Raw genomic sequence first — 19,702 nt, 5'->3', positions numbered from 1 at the left:
TTCCCACAAATAAAGGGACAAATCTGCTTTATCGCTGAAATTTCTGATAAAGAGCATGTTTTACTTTTCACCAAGGCAGTCATGAATTATTTGAGCTGTATCGTACTGCAAGAGCTGAATATTAAGCTCTCCAGAAAAGTACCCTTCTTACATAACAATACATACCAAGCCACCTTGCTCTACTATTGCCTATAAAGCTTGTGGGGCTCTTCACTTTCATTGCAGCTTCCCATATCCCCAACACACCCCCAAATCCACATCTTTTTTGCTTACTGAAACTGTTCTGTCTACCCATAATGCAGCAGCCTTCTCACGTGCCCTGATAGCTCTACTCCCTGTAAGCCTTTGCTAAAGGTAAATACAACATACAGTAGCAAAGAGCTGCTATTAGCATCTCCCCAATACAAAATTGTACTACAGTCCAAAACACCTAACTGTGCAAGTTTTATATGTATAAAGTTTCACATACATATATGTAGGGATGTGTATATATATATATGTGTGCACGTGTGTGTATATAAAAACAAAAATTTAAGAATTACCTTGCTTATCAGTAACTGGTTTTTCAATAAATCTTACCACAATGTTTTGCAAGCTGGATTCATTTACAAAACCATTCTTTACCACCACCTAATCAGAGTAGTACTGGCTAAGAAGGCAGACACATTTTCCAGGTTTTGACAAAGAAATACAGCTCTCCTATATTCTTAATACCCTCTGCTGTGTAACAGCTTTACTCAAAATTACATATGCTTTCATCATTTATACAGAGCATTCTGTACCTGAATTAGAACAGCAGAATGTGTTAAAGCATCATTCAACATTGTGAGCACATTCGAAGTAGGAACTACTCCTGGGTCATGACCCCAAGACGTTATTAGTAAGCGATCATAACCCTAGAAGACAGAAATTAAGACTATTTACAGTAGTAATGGATTATCAAAGCATATAAAGTGAAATACTATAGTTAGGCTAACAGCATACTGTTACAATTAGGAAGTTACACCACAGGTAACTACAGTTCTATAGCGTTATGCTTTGTCCCAAGCACCACTCATGGTCATATTCCTGGTAAAGACAGAAGTTTGCCAACCTCAAAGTTAAGATGCTAGTTTGAACAGGAGGTATCTGTCACCAATTCCTGTAGAACTACACGGCCATCGCAGCAGTCTCCTAGCAAATAGGAGATGAAAATAATCCCACATAAATTTAAAAGTAAAATATATACTAGACAAAACTAACATTGTCAAAAAGGCAGCAAAGATTTATCAACCCCAAAAATACCTATCTGAGAGAGAGGGACAGGAAGAGAAAGACATGGACTAGGAAGCAACTTCCACTTCTTAGTTTTCATAACTGATTGCCTTTGTCTCTCTGTAAGAGTTCTAGAAGTGCCTTGACAGTTCATTTAAAAAAAAAAAAAAAAAAAGACACTGCAAAATAGTAGTAGGGGAAAAAAAAAAAAAAAAGCATTCACGTCTGTACAGAGGTGGGGAGGAAAAAAAGCTTCCAGTAAATTTGTGGTAACACAGAACGTGAGATCATTTAGCACAAGAAAATCTGATTGATTCATCAGCAGGCTGAACATTCAGTTCAGTAAGGAAGTTTTCCAAGGCTACCACATTGGACACCTCTTATTAATCAAATGGTACAATCCATACGTTTACCAGCAGTTTAAACTACAGATAAGACTAAAAAAAAAGTTTCAATCAAGTTGTTCTTCAACAGCCTTAAAAATGCTTTCTGCAATAGAAGCCTAGATTCACTTAATCCAGTGTTACTTTAAAACATGTCTTAGAAATAGGGAGTATCAACATTTTTAAAATCAGAAAGGTCATGCAGGGTAAGGGAAGAAACAAAGAGCCAGATGCAAGAGAGATGAAAAATGAAAAATGCATCTACAAATCCAAGAGCCAGAGATGGCTGCTGACATGGGTACATCTAAGAACACACATCCCTCTCTTAATGTCTCCAAACCACTCTTCTGTGTTCAGCTTTTCAAGCATCTACTCAGAATGAACAGGTGAAAACCGTACAGACCTGTCTCCAATTATAAATTCAAACTAGATTACTTTATGAACTCTGTCACGATCAATGAGACCCACAGCCTGCTAAGTCTCTGGTGAAAACTTTGCAGCCTTTCAAATCAAAGCCAATAGATACCACGATTTTTAGTTCAGAAAAGTTTAGAAGTACCCATGGCCACTTCTACCTAGGTTTGCCTAGGATACAGAATAGCTAATGGCACTCCTTCGTGGCACGTTTGGCATTATCGTCATCTCTGAGGTACAGAACAGGAGGGGGCAGCATCTAAAGTCTTCCAGGCACGAGTCGGACAAACCTATGCTGTCCCGTGGAACTCCTTGCCAAAGGCCTGTAGGGATGCTGTAAAGTTAGATGGATTCAAGGCTGGGGGAAAGGCAGAAAAGGGACTGAACAGTGTACAGATTAAGAATTCCAGTGACAGCCTCTAAACACACAGCATCATGGAAGCACAGTTCAGGAAGCTCTCTGACCAGAAAATGGGGAGGCTGGAAAGACCTTAAGACTAAATATGATATATTGGGCTTATTCTTCCTAAGCACCTATTTACAGCCACTGCTAGAGACAGCCTATTGGGCTAGGAAGAGCTTTTGTCTAATCTAGCATAGGTATATATATATATGTGATCTAGTGCAATCTGTACTAAATCCTTATGTCATTTAAGCTGCAAGGGAGAATTACAGCCTAGAACTTCAAAGTCTCCCTCACAGATTCCAACAGTGGGCAAATTGGGAGCGATCAGCTTGGCCACCCTCCAAACCAAGCAGTCACGTGTTCCAGCAGGAAGGGAGGGTGTCCACTCCTATACAGTACTAGGAAGAGCACCATATACTGCGCCTCTGTATTTCTTTTGCTACAGGTTTTCTACTTCTTTGTAACCCATTTGGGTGGGATTAAGGAGGGCTTACAAACTATATTCACAATGACTGCAGTACCATACTTTAAATTAAAACGGAAAGGAGTGGCACCAAATACACTGAGGTCGCAATGTGACCAGGAAAGAGATACAAGTAGCATTCTTTGTTCAAGAGCCTAAAAGAAAGCAAAAAAAGATTCTGCAAAAACTTGCTTTCTAAGAAAGGCACACCATCTGCAGCAAATTATACCTCCGACTTCAACTGTTATTCCTGAATGCTTTAGTGTACAGCATGCCTCTGAAACATTTGGAAAAAGGAAGGAGAAGAAATCCATGCATACGGTACCTGAAAAATGTCTGGAAGTTTTCGAAGACGTGTTCCTTTAGAGAGCAAGAGAGAGGGTGGTCCTTGTCCAGTTATATGGTAAATATACAGTTTGAACCAAACTGAACTGACTTCTGGTATTGCAGGTCCAATATGCTGAAGAGAGATTATCCAACAAATTGGAAAGAGCCTAAAACTGCAACTTTTAAACGTATAGATGTAATTCAAGAGTTAATCATTTTAAAAATATATAAAGTTAGTTTTGCAGCACAGGAGCTTAACTGTATTAATTTACCCTGCAAAGTAAAAATGATCTCCTAGGTACTTAGTCCAGTATTGGAAGACTCTCTACAGGAATAGTAAGGTAGTTCTAAGAATATGAATTCCAGCACAAAATACCATTCACTGACCCTACTTGAGCAGATATATTGCTAACAGATTAAACAAACTGAACGTAATAGGCATTCATATTTCAATTCACTAAATACTTTTCATTTTTCAGATGAACTGTCATAATATTCTGCACGCCAATAATTAAATCGTCTTAAAAAGGGCATCTCAGACTTTTCCAACACAAAGCTACTAAGAAGGTACGATAGTATTAGATTCTGGGGTTTTCCCCCAGTACTTTTTCACCTGGGGTGTACAGCTGCTAATAGGTCGAATTTCATTGGTGAGTGGTGCCATGGAAACCAGCAGGGTATAATTTTTGTTGAGAACTCTACTGCAGGTAGCTGGATCCAAGCCGAGCAAACTCTCACATCGTAAGAGATCCAAGGGAAACCCTACGTTAAGAACGTAAGATTCTTAAGTCATCAGCTGAGATGAAGCAAACCAAAATATCACTTCAAATTTTCCATTCTCCCCCGTTAAGCCATGACCGCATTATCTTCACAATTAAGTTTTAAATTATATACAGATTTATTCAAATTCATTCAAATAATTTTAGCAATTGCAGTCATATGGGCTTTTCTAGCACAAAATTACAACTTGCTCCTCACTAACTGATCCCAGGAAACAAGCACACACAGATATACTGATGAACCCAGACAGGCAAGACTTTAAAAATAGCTATCCATGTTAGAAGAATACACCTCCTTTCATGACTTGGAAAAAGTTTCTTTGAAGGAACTACTTTGCCTGGATAAATGGCGACTCCTTTATCAGCTGTCTTTGGAAGTGGATGATTTGAAACCAATCCCTTCCTCAAATTCAGCTCGTCTTGCCTTTGCTAAGCTTTAATCTGTTGCCGTGGACATTAAGTCCAAGCCTGTGCAGTTAGATCTGTCATCCAACGTACAAATCAGTACTGCAGACTCAAGGGATGATGAAACGTGATGTTCTGGCCTCAAAATTTTTTATTTAGTAAGATATTGATTGCTTTCTGAAATAGCAGCTTGATCAGAAAGCTAAGCGTCCACAGCAAACAGGTGAACAAACTTAGAAGGATTTCCTGATGAGAAAGCGTTCCCAGTACCGTTATTTGGTTGATCAGGCTGCACAGCTTGTGCTCCTAGGTCCTTGTTATGCCGCAGAAACAGTATCGTGTTTCTCAGTGTAAGTGCGTGATCAAAGTACCGCTGTGCTTCCCCTTCACCTGTACTTTGAACCTAAACAAGAAGCAAAATAAATGCATACCAGTAGCACATTGTTTCTATAAGCATCAATTACACAAATGGAAAAACTAACAAATCAGCATTTTAAAGCTCTGTAATTGCATAACAATTCTGCAGCTTACAGGTGAGGGTGATTTACAGCAACTATTAAGTGAACAGTGAGTCTTAGCCAAGGCTAAGTCAAACAGTCAAAAGTACACAAAGACAGCATCTATAAATCAGAACGATCACTCAGTCTTTAGGTAAAAAGATACCAGCCTTTAGATGTTCAGTCATCGTGGCTGGAAAAAAAGCATACTGTAATTAACAGCACAGTCCTACTGCATAATTTAAGAAGAACAATGGTGGAATTGTCTTAAAAAAGAAGATAAGCTAAACATTCCAGCAAGTAATGGTCAAGTTTTTCTACAAAAAACCACATGCACTTCTTCAAAAACATTAACATCTTACCAAAAAGAAAGTGACTGCCATTTAGCAAGCCCTACTGCAGATATGCATATGCACAGACTTGGACAAAGCCAGTTCTTGAACTCACTTTGCTTACCAGACCTGTCACATTCATGTACACGCACAGTGCATCCCTGAAAGCCACTGAAGGCATAAATGCCAGGAAGAAGCAAAATTTTAACCGAACCACTTGGATTCGGTATGGTCAGGTTTGTGTTCCTATTGCTGTATGGCTAAAAGAGGCTCCTAATGCAGTCCTACAAGATGAAAATATTGTTCATGTTTACCCCCCACCTCTGCTTTACACTTCAGTGCTGAAAAAGCATTTGGCCATGCATGTAATAGATTACCTTTTCCAGCTCCACCAAGAAACTGTCAAGAGATTCATCTGACAGTTTCCCAACTTCAAACATGGTGACTGCATGACTTTTCAAGTTCTGAAACAACAAAACAAAACTGTCTTAATTCTCCGAGAAGGGAAGGAATGGGTAAGCAAAAATTTGTATTAAGCAAAAGTGTTCCTTATTCTCTAAACAATTAATATAAATGTTTCTAAAATAAACAAAGCTGTATTATACTGATGTCCAAGTATTTTAGACCTTCTATGTATTTGTTCTTGGCATAACAGATCAAACAGCTTTGACATACTGGTGAAAGATTTCCCATCATTAGAAAGGCAGTGAGAGTGGAATCGAACAGGAAGGCAATACGCTTTGTGTGGCCACTAGACAGATTCAGGCTGCTCACGCTGGCTGTTTCAGCTATTAAAGGAAAAAAAAAAATCACATTTGTTTTACTTAAATATAAAATCATCAAGTTTAAGTCAAAAATATACACAAACCAAAAAACAAAAAAATCCTTAGATAATGCCATAGATTACAACAGAATTTCCTTGTCATTACTAAAGTATTAATTCAAATTTTAAAGTTGATAACTTTATGTTTATTAATAGCCATAATACAGACTAGCTAAATGGCTTATTTCTGAAGAGGCTGAAGAATTTAAACCAAGCAATAGATACCACCTGCCCCACTGTATACCATGCAAAAAAGGATCAACACATTCTACGTGTTTCATCTCTTTCTAGACCCCTTTACAGCTTATAGCCCTCTATAAATAATTGATCCTAATGCATTAAGTTCGCTATTAGTGCTAACCTGGATCATCTTGACTGTTGGTATCTGTATCTGTGGCTGATGATCCAGCTTCCTGTATGGGACTTCTGTTTTCCCCACTGTCCCATGAAAGCAGCATCTTTTGCGGATCCAAAGTACTCCTATTAATATGAATTAAAATCCACATCTACTGGTCACTGCAGCATTGGAGAAGCAGCTCTGCCTTCCAGTATTAGCACTCCATGCATAGGCACGCCTAATACATCTCTCGCAATACTTCCAAGCCCTAGACAAGTCCAGCTTGACGTCCTCAGAGGCCTGCCCTAGCTTTAGCAGAAAAGCTTGTACTGAGTTTTGAAATTACTGGCTTTGGAACAAGAGATCTGAAGAGCAAGCCATCGCATTTCAAGAAAAATCCAATGGAAAACTCTAATTTGCTTTAGCCCAGCAGTCCAAGTTAACATTACAGAAAGTTCAGGCACAGCAGCTGTTTTAAATGGACCAATAAACGTAGACTAAACAAAGCGCCTTATGCTTCTTAAGTAATACAACCTGGCTCTCCAACTCAGAGAACCTGTGGCTGACTACGATTAACATCATGTCCCCTGGATTTTATACATACATGTATATGTGTGTATGCGCATCTATACATACGTATACATATATATACGCATACACGCACATATATAGCCACGCACACTTTTTTTCAGGCTGTCAATGACAGAACTACGATGCTACCTCACAGTAAGCAAACATCATGTGCATTTTCACCGACAGCAGCACCAAGAGACACTGTCTCTGTACTACCACCGTAGCTATTGTTTCTGGCTCCAGGACATTAAAGCAAATGAACACTTGTCTGCCGCACGACTGAGTAACTGCGTATTTAAAGGTCAAAAAGCCAACACTAAGTAACAGTGATAAAAGTAGTACATTGAACTTACAGGGTAATTTACCACTCCTTAGCCTCAGATTACAGAGGTAATCAAGTATTCTTCTCATTACATACATTAGAAAGCCAAATGAGATTGCTTACTGCAGAAGTCAAAAGAAAGGAACCAGCAGCTCTATAATCATATTTACGTTCTAATTTTCTCTTTAATCAGAGAGGAGCTCTGTGAAAGAACGGAGACACTTACTTCAGTCTGTTTACCGAAGGAACATTCTTCCACGATGGATGAAGATTATCCAGATTTACTACTTGGCCCTTTTTATGTGCAAAGCCTAATCGACAATACATGGACACAGCGTTCTGAAGAAACACACATAAATATAATAAGGAACTACAATATAAAACCGATCTATGAAGCCAGGTTACAAGACCCAACTCTCCACATCTAGTAACAGATGTATTATACATACATACCTTTACTAAAGATAAGTCAATCTCTAGAACATTTGCAAGCTAAAAAGTAAAAACAAAGAATCAACAATCCGGAAAAAACAATCCAAAGTAATTATCACTCATGGGTTTTTAGTGGACACAGAGGGGAAAGGGTTGCATTTTTAAACACAACCTGTACTAGGAGGAGCAATTTTGTCTTCACAAACAGTAATGGACAGTATTTCCTAATTGTTCCACTTCAAAGCATGCAAAAGAAATACGAGGTTGCATTCTATTATGCAATTCCTGAGATAACCGTTTATATCAGAAGACATGCAAAAAGGAAAAATAAATCCCAACTGTATTTGACAGGTATTTTTCAGAAAAAAATTCAAAAAGTTTGAGAATTGGACTTCGTAAAAACACATTTCTCATATTAAAGTTATAAATACTTGTGTTGAAATTATTTTCCTACTTTAAGCCAGCTCCCTGCACGTTTTCATCGTCAGAGAAAAATTCTTTTAATTTTTTTTGAATCACATAAGCAAAACAGAATTAATCTGCTTAGGACAGAGGGAAAGTAGATTCTACTCCAATTTTGACTGGAATAAAATAGTCTACATGAGTCAATCCTGCATAACTTCACTTTAGCTGATGGCGTTGCTTCACTGAATTAAAGGTATACGTTTGGCCTGCAGAACAGTAAGTTACATCCAAGATTAAAGAAATAGGTTGGATCTCAAAATCCTCCAAACTCAGTGATACAGCTAAACGAGGTCAGTTCATATTTATCCATTCTTTCCCATAAGCATTTCACCAGTGTCCTTTGGGCCCTTTCAGGTTCTCCTGTCTCCCTGACACATGCTAAGTTTCACTTACCTCTGCCACATTAGTGTGCTCATCTATTGAGACAAATATCTTGTAGAGGAGAGTTTCAAAGTAATCACCCTGCACTCTGTTCATCACAAAACCTTCAAGTGGTGGCACTGAAAGGAAATACTTGCAAGATTACAATTTGGTCACTTTCTGTTTTAACCTGCTTAAGAACAGAAAAATAAATTTACATTTATTTAGTTTTCTCGATGCCTGTAATTTTGAGGCTTTCCCAGAGTTTAAAAAAGTCTAAAGGTAGTTCATACAGTATTTACATTTAAAATTCTCCCATCACCTGGAGAAAAGTAATGGTTGTCAATATTTTTTTCATATAAAAACTAAAGCCACTCTATCTTGCATCACAGTCTTGCACACTCCAGCTCATCCACTATAGATAATTCCCAGTCACCCGGCTCAAAAAATTCAAGGGAAAAGGCTGGCTTTGTAATCTGAACGGAGAGTAAATCTCAGTTCTGACCGAAAAAGAAGAAAAAACTCCAGAGCCGAGAATCCCAAAGCTAATATCTAAGCAGTACCTCTCCTGTACTTGGAGGACTTTTGCTTAGCTCGAGATATCTCTGCTACAGCAATGACAGGTATTTCTGCATGGCCAGGTTCCAAATCATTTAGGTCTTTGCAGATTACACTGAATTCAGAAGCCCCTGAGACCTAGTATAGTACCGAGTTGTTCAAAGGGCAGCCATATGCTGTGCTCGTTTAAGCTCCTATGTACCCATTACTATGTGGGTATTATGTGCCCACATTACTAAAATTGAGGTGATAAGACCATGACGGATGGAACTGATATTTATTTTAAAAAAGAATAAAAAATAAATTGTATCGCTCTAGAAGATAGGGGTCAAAACGCATGCCCTTTTGACAAGGCAACTATGTTTCTTTATACCGTTCTTCCTTTTTGTTACAGATATGTGGCAGGGGTACTTACTAAATCATGCCATAAATCTTTGAAAGTATCTCATTTTATGTATGCGAAATAACAAAATATGAGAATTCAAGCTGAAATGAATCCTATATACCATAAAGACAATGTTTTAACACACTCGAAAAACATTCGGTTGGGAAAAAATCTCATAGCTCAATGATTTGTTTAAGCAAACTCATGCACACAGACAAGCAGCTTCCGAGAAAGACAATTATAGGACAAATGAAATGAATCTAAAAAAAAAAGAAAAAGAAAAAGAAAAAGGTATTATACATTAAATTATTTACTTACCTGCTATACAGCTGTCATCAGATATTGGTACATCGAGGTAAATAAATCCTTTATTATACAAGCCTTTACAAATAAAAGCACATCATTTTACAAAAAGCATTATGCAAGGTACTAATGGTACAAGTAGAGTTCCCCATCAGTCAACACAGAATTTAAAATAACAAGTTAATAGCCTCCACAGGGGAATACTACTTTGCAATGCATGAATCAATAAACTACATTTAATATTAACCATATATCAACCTAAAACAGCGCTCCTTACTTGTCATCTAGTGCAATGCATTTGGAGCTCTACATCTACTCGTACGACAACAGAGCTAAAATAGAAAAGGGCACAGAAGAACGACCAGAGATTGAAGCAGCTACGTTTGACAAAAAGTTGTGTGTGTCTCTGCCTGAAAGTTAACTTGGCTTTCACCACCATCACTGTACTGTCAAGAAGAATCTGATTAGTTTGAAAGCGTTTTTACCCTGAGCTAGTTTTGTCAGCTGAAGAGGCCGGCCACATTTTGGTTCTGCCCTAACTCCGGCTGAAACTTGCGCACTTTGTAGCAAAGGTAAAAACTAAAGCTTGTGAGTTCTGATGGTCCTCACACATCCTTCCCAAGCGTCCTTCATGGAAAGTGTTTCATCCAACTACAAAAATAAATTCTGGAGCGCTTCAGCACAAGGCATCAGCAAAGGTGCACCAGATACTGAGAGGCATGCATACAAGAAGAGCAGCAATATGGTAGATTTTAAATGACACTTTAGTCCCATATGAGACTAATTTGAGCACTCAGCATCTCAACTCAGCTCTGCGGAGTAGATAACCCAAAGATAAATTTTTAAGGAAGAGTAAAACATTTCAGCACGGTTATCTTGGCGTCCTCCAAGTCCTGTAACAGCTGTACTCTGATAATAAAGCTTAAAGCTAGATCACACGTTATATAATTGGTCCAGTTTATTTTCAGTTGTTTCTTTGATGTTACCTAACATCACTCCATCTATATCACATTCAGTGTAACAGGGGGCCACCAACAATTCTCAGGTGAAATATTATTAAACTCTTGAATTATCATGACGTTTCATACACATGCACTTAGCCTAAGGCATAGCTATAATCCATAGTAAAATTTCAACCCCTCCAGTCAGTGCTTAAATAAGATGGCTGCAGTACACCAACGACCAACCTGAAATCACGCTGCTACAGTTGCTGTTGAGCACAAGCAGCGACACATACTCAGGTATGCAAACCTATCTGTATCAACAGACCTGCTTTAATGGATCAGGATGACATTACAAGCCATCATCCTCCTAAGGGTGCTTTATACTGTGTCTCCTTCAGAGCTGAGATTCACCTCTCGCAGCTGATGCACTCTTACTTACTGTACCTTAAATGCCAGAGTTTCGACCAGCCAGTCCTCTTCTCCGCTAAAATCCTACCTTACTAACAGTATTACATTGATTGGCTGAACATACTTTTTCCACTCATGGATTAAGGACAGCTTCCTCTAAACCTATTTTCCCACTAAGTCGTAAGCCTGTCCAACATAAGCAACATCAGGCCATGTACAAAGAAAGATGATCACTAAGTGTTTTCTGATTTTTTTTTTTTTTTTTAAAAAAGGCCTGCACTGCTTCAGATCCACTATAGAGCCTACCTCATTTTTTTCTACAGGTTTTGTTCCGTTTCGTTAGCAGGCAGTAGAATTACACCCACGTTTTTGGGGAAAAGTATAGTGCATGGATCCAACAGCTTGCAGTAAACCAAATATTTACATGCAGAGTTCTCAAGGAAGAGAGTTTGTTGGTGAATTTGTACTCTCCTTACTAATAGGATCTGTCTATACCTAGCACTTGTTATCCTGAAACAAGGAGCCACACATGCCCACAGTCTTTCAGTAACAGTTGCAGACCTTTGAGAAACAAGACAGCCTGTCAGATTTAAGCCCCGTCTTAGGGGCTGTGTCCAAACAGTACTAAATTTCAAAATCTCTTCTTTGAAGAGTGAACAGTGTCATGCTAGCATCTAGGATTACTAATACTGACATTTTCTCTTTTAGTTGCTCTCATCCATCGCCTTTCTCCCATACACAACCTTTACTGTCACGTTCCATGGGAGGAATTTGTTGAATCATTTTAAACAATAACAGAGCAACGCTTGCCAGAGGCTCACTATTAAACCTTTTACAAGATCAAGACCGCAGTCTGTACAAGACCTCGAATATTTTTCTCCACATCCTCTTATGCTTCAGCTGTCTACATCCCTTTTATTACTACTTTTCAGACACTGGTCTCAAAATTTACTGAGCGAGACCTATGAACAGAAAAGCCACACTGATTAAACACTTACTGTGAACTACATTGAAGTCTAGTGAACCAGCAAGCTGAGGACCCGAATCAATTATCTTATCAATAGCAGATTTCTCAGATGTAGTACAAATCTAGGTAAAAGAAATTATGTTAGTCTGTTGCAGAAATCAGCCTACGCATCTGAAATACTACCATGGCAAAAAAAAAAAGACTCAGTTTCAAATTGGTCGTAATTAATATCAGAATACAGGAAGTAACAATATTCCTAATCAGAATGCCTGCACTGAGCTCACTGGAGTTCTTTTTAAAGTCTGACATTTTTACTCTTGTCCCTGCATAAAGTCATGCATGCTCTAGGAACAATATTTAATTGGATGAATTTCAGGCATTTGCCAAGTGAAATCCACAGTCAAATAAGTTACTCTTTAAAACTTCTGAACTGAATGTTTAACTACGCAACTGGAAGCAATTTAGAAAGAGGTCAATTCCAGTTTCAGAGTAATTTGCTTCAGGTTAACTATTCTGAGTTGAGGGGATGTCAGAATATGAGTAAATCGGTGTCTAAGACATTCCCAATAGTAGACAAACAAAAAATTCCAACATTGTTTTAAAAATGTTCCAATCTAAAAAAAAAAAAAAAAACAACCTACAGAAAAGGAATTAAGCACAGGGCATGCGTCAAATCAATAGCTGACTTTCCATGTGAAGAGTTTGGCAATTTTCTGTAGGAGGAAACTGGGAGAAGGGAAGTAGAACGGGCACGAAACATTTAGTGACCTTGAAAGCGCAAAAGATGTGCAAACAACGAAAAGTAAGGAGACGTGAGGATGAGAAACAAAGAAAACACGTCAAAAAAGTCCACTAACGTTCATAATTGTAATGAAGGTGAAGATCCAGTCAGAACTGAGTTGTCAGGGCTTAAATATGAAATTTAAGAGAACACATTATCACTTGTTCTCTACTAATTAAAAGGACACACATCAATTACGACAGATTGGTTGATGCGTAATAACCTCAGCACTTCCTGATGGTACATAACCCAAGAAGCAAAAAAGAGGAAGAGGGCAGAACATGACAAAGAAAACAATACGTAATTTCCATTAGTTCCAATCTCTATTTCCATAAAAAGGTCATTATAAATCTGCAACATGGTCTTTGTCTGGAACATACAAAGGGAAGCCCCTATTTTCAGAGGCTCTCAGTATTCAAACAAAATTAAAGATTTAAAATGTATTAAAGTACCTTGATGTCATCCTCCGTGATGTAGCCAGACTGCACAACCCACCAAGCTTCTACAGCAATCTCCACAGGTTTCACAGGTAACAGATCACGAGCAGTTTTCCTTCTGAAAAATTTCTGCAGTGGTACAGTCCATTTGAGATAGTAATAAGTAGCATTTCACGTGTGCAAACAGATGCTACCATTTCCCTTTACTTTATATAAGCTGATGGTGGAGCACATTTCAGTACATTATATTCACAGACTGAACACGCATGAAGAGGGTATTAACCTTGCATGAAGAGGGTATTAACCTTGCCATTTAGTAAAAGTAGTACTTGTTCAGAAACAAATTAATTAGCAACACAGTACGGCTAATCAAATGTAACATAGTATTTCATTAATAAGACCCATGAAATGTTTCCATTCTTCATCTCCTATTAAAAAAAAATCTCTACGGACTTTGAGCACCGGGCGTGGGGGGGGAAAGGAAATTAAAGACAAACTTACTTTTGAAGACCTACACTGGTTCATTAGATCTATATACTGATTTCTTCCTATACCAAGTAGTCTCAAACCTGAAAAATAAGTTAGGTTTTTATTTTTCCTAGGGTTTAAGCTGAAGATGTATAAAACAGTCTTGAAAGGCTCAAACCTACTTCTAAAATAAGACTTCTAATTACTCTTTCCTCCACAAATAAAGGAGGAGCCAGTTGCTGAGGAGAAGTTCTAACTGATGGATTCTGTTCTTCCTTAGCCATTTTCCCAATGGGAACATGACATAGGGGTGAATTAAAGTTAACTGAAGTTGCCCTTTTTTAAGACCGTTTTCAAAAACTGCAGACTACTCCTCACCTGACTACACACCATTCTTAAAGGAGAACTGCATAAAATGCATACCAAAGGTGAAGAATGAAACATTCAACTATTAACATCTCAAGTTTCAGGTTTGATCAACACCCTCCCCACGGCAGCAGTCTGAGCTTTCTGCTATAAGACCTCTCAGGAGGGTATCACACTCTATCTGCTCTCCATCCAGTTCAATGGAAGAGGCTACATTTTTGCTGGAGGTTTGATTTTCTGCTCTCATCTCAGGCATCATCCCCATCTCTCCCTCCCACGTTCCCACACAGTCTAACAGAAGGCAGGATGAAACATCTGGCACAGTTAGAAGTGTCACAAGACCCTGGATTCTCTTTTCTCTCACAGCTGGTATATCATTCCTTGTTCTATACCGATGGTAATTTGCAGAAGTTCCAACAGCCCTCCAGTGTCTTCCCAAAGCTTTCTGCCCAATACATGCCAAAAAACACACTAGGAAAGGATCAGCAGCTCAGCCTGCTGAAGCACAAGGGCCAGTAACACTTTCTGCCCAGAAGTCCAAATGAGCAAGAATGCAATAAAAGCAAGGACAGAAGTTGCACAACGTTTTCTACTGTATTTGCATTCCAATTATCCTAACTCCAATGCCAACCATACGGGGAGAGGTCTGCACGGAGAGCACGCTGTCCTTAAAAGCACTATTTCAAAGGTTCTATGCCTTCATTCACACACACATCTTCAAGTAAACAGATGCCCTACAAATTCATTTTCAGATGCTCCATAATTTCAACTCATTTACAGTGGTAATGCAACCAGATAATACTTACAATCAGCAGCAGTAAAGTTGGGTAACGAATCATAGCTTTTTTCACTGTTCATTATATCCTTAAGAGACAAGAAAACTTAGTCAAAACAAGAAAGTCATTGCTTCAGAGAGGGAAGTCTATTCATATAGGCCAACATTAAAAGTTGAGCCTACTTGCATTTTTTTTTAAATTTGAAACAAAATAGAACTCTATTAAAGTCAGTTAACTCTATCAAACTTGCCAATTACTTGAGTAATCACTATACAGGAAGCTCTATACACAAAAATGATACTTGGGTCTAATATAAGTTTTGAGAATAAAAATGCTGACTGACAGAGTACAAAGAGTACTTGCATCTGTCTTCACACAAGAAAAAAACAGCACAAGAAACAGCTAATAGTAATAACACAAACCAGGTATTAGTTTATTCTACATAATACTGTCTACAGTCATTATATGCAGCATAAAAAAACAGTTATGATACCCAATGAAAATGAAACATGGTTGCCAGAGCACCAACAGAAAGCAGAACCATCTCAATTCTCACAAAAAGGACACGCTTCAAGCTTTTGAAAAAACTTCTAATATAATTGTTCTTTTTAAAAAAGAACAAAAAACCAAAAAATCCAAATGTGGTGTTTTCTAAAAATAGAAATTATATTTGCTTTATTAATCAAAGAGAACAAGATATCTCTTGTGCACAGAGTTTGAAGTGAAGAGTCACAAATCTCAGTATGTCAAAAGAGAAAGACTGCCCTAAGAGCGATTCCCACCCAGCTCTACATGACAAATTCTAGTTCTGGAGAGGTTTATGGGGACAGAGGGGAAAAAAATTGCAGGTACAAGCAGTTCTCCAGAAACTTTCCTTACTGCGGCTCGTTATCAGACTCTACCCAAAAGCAAACAAATCACAAGACACTGCCTAGTAAGCATTACAGAGTCATCACTGACATTCCTAGGACAGGATACAACTTCTCTCGCTGCAGTTTTGTACTCACCTCCATTATGCCTGTATAATACGAAAACGGTGTCACCCTCAGACCTTTTACCATGATGTCAGACAAATGATAAGGGTATAACATGAGATGATCTCGACTGTATTTTAACAGATCCTCATAGTATTTGCGCTCGTCTTTCTTGACATGCTTAACTACAGGAAAAGATGAGAAGAAAAAGTTAAGACTGTTCTATGAAATTTGAGTAGAAAATATTTTTAAAACACAGCAGCAGAGGAGGATTAAAAATAGTAAAATGGCAGTTGACCGAAAATAAAAAACAAAATAAAGGAGGGGCGCAGGGCATTCAGCATCCACGGATCTCGATATATGATACAAGTACTCAGAGCTTTAAAGGCTCACACTAGGACAGAACACATTTATTTCACAGGTTACCAGGGAGTGACACACTGAGGCAAAAGTCAGGCAGGCAGTAGAAAATTATCTTTTAATTAGTGGAACTATTATCTACTGTGGAAGGAGGAATGGATGCAGTCAGAGAAAAGTAAGTGGGAACTCTACAAACAAATTATAGCCAATAACTCATACAAGTCAGGGCCTCTGTCTACTTCTCATCTAGCAGCACGATTTGTTTTATTAGTCAGGTCTTCTGTTAACAGGTCTAAACTTATTTGAATAGCGCAGCATAACTAATAGAAACTTCACAACAACTGCAGGAGGAATTCAGGTCTATCTACCAACTCAGTAATCCTAGAAAGTACTTTCTTAGAGAAGCTCCTAAAGGGACTCAAAAGTTCAGAATTTTTCTTGATGCTTTATCATTTTAAAGCACATGTTTTCAGGGAGGGAAGGAGTTTTGACAAGGCTAGTTCTTGCAGTTATACATTAAGATAACTTCCACACAAAAGAATCAGGTAGCAATTAGAAGTTACGTTGCTTTTTCACTCACCTAAGTTATTCCGGTATCGTAACTGATTGCGGATACTGTAGAGCACAACCTGCCTTTCATATTCCCTCTGAGAGTTTCCAAGACCCTTAAAAACATAAAAGCATTTCAGCTGACAGGCATAAAACTCCTTTGAAATGACTGCAAAGTATCTTATAAGGGAAGATATGTGGACACTCATCGTTACTTAAGGAGAACCCCAATTCATTACATCGATAGTATCTTCAGAGTCTCTGTTAAAGGCCAAGAGTATCTTGAGTTAAATGGGCCCATGCACACAAGATGAAGATTTAAACACTAATCTTCAGATTTTTTTTTTCCTAGTACCATTTTGATCAAAAAGAGATCATCTAATCCTCAAATCAAAGGCTGTAAACCTTTCTAATGGTATAAAGCATCAAGCATCATGCAAAGCATACAGCATTCACAGCCTTGTAGAACAGGCCTGAATCGCTGTAGCATAAACAAGGAATTGTGAATGACCTGAAGTTTCAACTGTAGCACAACTGGGGAATCTAACAAGCTTATACTGCAACCTCCCCTTCCCCCACCCACCAAAAAACTGAACAATCCAATTGCAGCTTCACACAAGCAGGCAATCGAGTGATCTTAAGTCACAAGATGAAGGCATAAGTGCAATTACTTGACCATCATGAAGCATGATTTAAATAACAAAACAAAACAAAAACACTTTGGTTGAGGTTTTGAATATGTTATTCCAGAAAACCTCCCCTCAAAATTCTTCACATTATTCTTCTACTCTGAATCTGGTAAAAAATCAGAATTTTTTTTCCTGGTTCCCTCAACTGATGTTCACAATTGAAAAACCATCCTTACATAAGAGGACACTACTTCACTGCATATACGGGATAAACATTAGAGCAAGTAAGTTGACACACACAGTCCAGAATCGCGTATTAGAAAAGGAACGCTTGGTAGCACAAGTAGAGTCGATAATTAATTAGATATTCAAAGAGGGCTCCAAGGATTTTCTCCAATTTAAAAACAAAAAAGAGAAAGAAAGAAAGAATACTCTAAAACTAAACAACTGTATTCCAGAAGTTACATTAAATAAAAAATTGAATCTAACAAGTATATTTCTACCCTGAATCTGTTGGACAATAGTATGGTACTCAATCGGGCAGGTAAACAGAAAACACCATTCATGTTCCTCTTACAGACTAGCTCCTGAAGTCTCAAACTTAAGGAATTCAATTATTCAGGATCTAGAGTCACTATTCAGCCTCTCCATCCTTTCTCTTGTACAAGAGCAGGAATTGTTTTTCAGTATCTGCTTTCAAGCAGCGTAATCTGCCCTGGGCTGTCAGAGGCCCGCTAAACCTGGCAAATCAAAATTTCACGAGGATTTCATTTCCACAGGCCCCTCACTGCAACACCTCCCTGACTGCCAAAACCCAGGGCGGCACAAGGCTCCGGGACGACACCTGTCCTGGTTCACCTCGCGCTGTCCGGCGGTGGCCTGGCGAAAAACCTGCCTCCACTTGTCCTGTGTCTGCGTGACCATCCCGTGGGGAGACACACGCCCCACAGAGGGGCCCAACACACCCCCCATATCCCTCTCCCCAGAGGGAGACCCCCACACACCTCCATGCCCCCTCTCTCCCCACAGAGGGGTCCCACTCATCCTCATGCCTCCCTCTCCCTAAAGAGGGGCCCCACATGCCCCCGTGACACCCTGCACCCACAGAGGGGCCTCACACACTCACATGACCCCCCCCCACCCACAGAGAGGCCCCCACACGCCCCCATGGCCCGCTCCTCTGCCCACAGGGGGGCCCCCTACACCCCCATGGCCCCCTCCTTTGTCCACACGGGGGCTTCCCACACCCCCATGGCCCCCCTCCACCCACAGGGGGGCCCCCTACAGCCCTATGGCCCCCTCCTCTGCCCACAGAGGAGCCCCCTACACCCCCATGGCCCCCCTCCATCCACTGAGGGGCCCCCACACCCCCACCTGTGCATAGGGGGACCCCACATGCCCCCATGGCCCCCCCTCCATTCCCAGAGGGGCCCCACATGCCCCCATGGCCCCCCTCCACCCCCAGAGGGGCCCCACATGCCCCCATGGCCCCCCCTCCATTCCCAGAGGGGCCCCCCACACCCCCATGGCCCCCTCCTCCGACCACAGGGGGGGCCCCCCCACGCCATGACCCCCCTCCTCCCCCAGAGGGGCTCCACACGTCCCCATGGCCCCCCTCCGCCCCCAGAGGGGCCCCCCACGCCCCCATGACCCCCCTCCGCCCAGAGACCGCACACGGTCGCACGCCCCCTCTCTCCCCACAGAGAGGAAACCCCACACCGACCCCCGGCGGGTCCCCCCCGCCTGCCTGCCTGCCTGCCTGCCTGCCCCCGGGGCAGACGGCGGCGGGTGCCCGCTGCCCCCCGCGGCGGGCCGGCAGGGAGCCGGCGGTACCTGCTTGACGCTGGCCGGCAGCCGCCCCCAGGGGTAGTTGTGGCGGATGTGGAACTCCACGTCGATGTTCATGGCGACGGCAGTGGGGGGGGGGGAGGGAGGAGGCCCGCCGGAGCCGCGCCGCGCCGCTCAGCCCCGCCGCCGGGGGGCGCTGCCGCCAGGGGGGCCGCCCTGCCCTCAGCCCGCCGCCGCCTCCCGCCTCCCCGCCGCCCGCTTCCGCGTTACCCTCCCCCCCGCGGAAGCCGCCCTCCGCGCGTCACTTCCGGCGCGGACGGGAGGTGGGCACGGTCCGGCTCGGGGAGCGGCAGCCGCTGCGCATGCGCGGTGGCCGCCGGGAGGCGCCGGTGGGCGGTTGGCCCTCGCTTCAGCCCCAACGCTTCAGCCAAGCGCGT

General features: G+C 40.8%; 1 protein-coding gene across 2 annotated transcripts in view; it reads right to left on the bottom strand.

Moving 5' to 3' along the window:
- Positions 1-19,421, bottom strand: part of FAM91A1 (family with sequence similarity 91 member A1) — a 28,379-nt gene extending 8,958 nt beyond the window's left edge. The window contains exons 1-18 of one of the 2 annotated variants that reach the window (XR_011139319.1): positions 19,311-19,407; positions 16,880-16,964; positions 15,973-16,124; positions 14,996-15,053; positions 13,857-13,924; positions 13,371-13,484; positions 12,169-12,259; positions 9,834-9,896; positions 8,606-8,712; positions 7,769-7,807; positions 7,542-7,654; positions 6,445-6,563; positions 5,936-6,048; positions 5,638-5,724; positions 4,702-4,834; positions 3,861-4,009; positions 3,246-3,380; positions 783-896 (exon numbers count right to left, since the gene is read on the bottom strand). Coding sequence is in view for 1 of the 2 variants with exons in the window: in XM_068933225.1 (XP_068789326.1) it covers positions 783-896; positions 3,246-3,380; positions 3,861-4,009; positions 4,702-4,834; positions 5,638-5,724; positions 5,936-6,048; positions 6,445-6,563; positions 7,542-7,654; positions 7,769-7,807; positions 8,606-8,712; positions 9,834-9,896; positions 12,169-12,259; positions 13,371-13,484; positions 13,857-13,924; positions 14,996-15,053; positions 15,973-16,124; positions 16,880-16,964; positions 19,311-19,382 (1,812 nt within the window). In the remaining variant the exon portion in view is untranslated. Of the gene's footprint in view, positions 1-782; positions 897-3,245; positions 3,381-3,860; positions 4,010-4,701; positions 4,835-5,637; positions 5,725-5,935; positions 6,049-6,444; positions 6,564-7,541; positions 7,655-7,768; positions 7,808-8,605; positions 8,713-9,833; positions 9,897-12,168; positions 12,260-13,370; positions 13,485-13,856; positions 13,925-14,995; positions 15,054-15,972; positions 16,125-16,879; positions 16,965-19,310 lie in introns of both variants that reach the window. The other variant, XM_068933225.1, reaches the window with a different exon arrangement.
- Positions 19,422-19,702: the final 281 nt, after the last annotated feature.

The sequence above is a fragment of the Struthio camelus genome, chromosome 2 (genome assembly GCF_040807025.1).
Source record: "Struthio camelus isolate bStrCam1 chromosome 2, bStrCam1.hap1, whole genome shotgun sequence".
In the NCBI taxonomy this organism is placed as follows: domain Eukaryota; kingdom Metazoa; phylum Chordata; class Aves; order Struthioniformes; family Struthionidae; genus Struthio; species Struthio camelus.
This window is presented reverse-complemented; position numbering and strand designations above follow the sequence as displayed.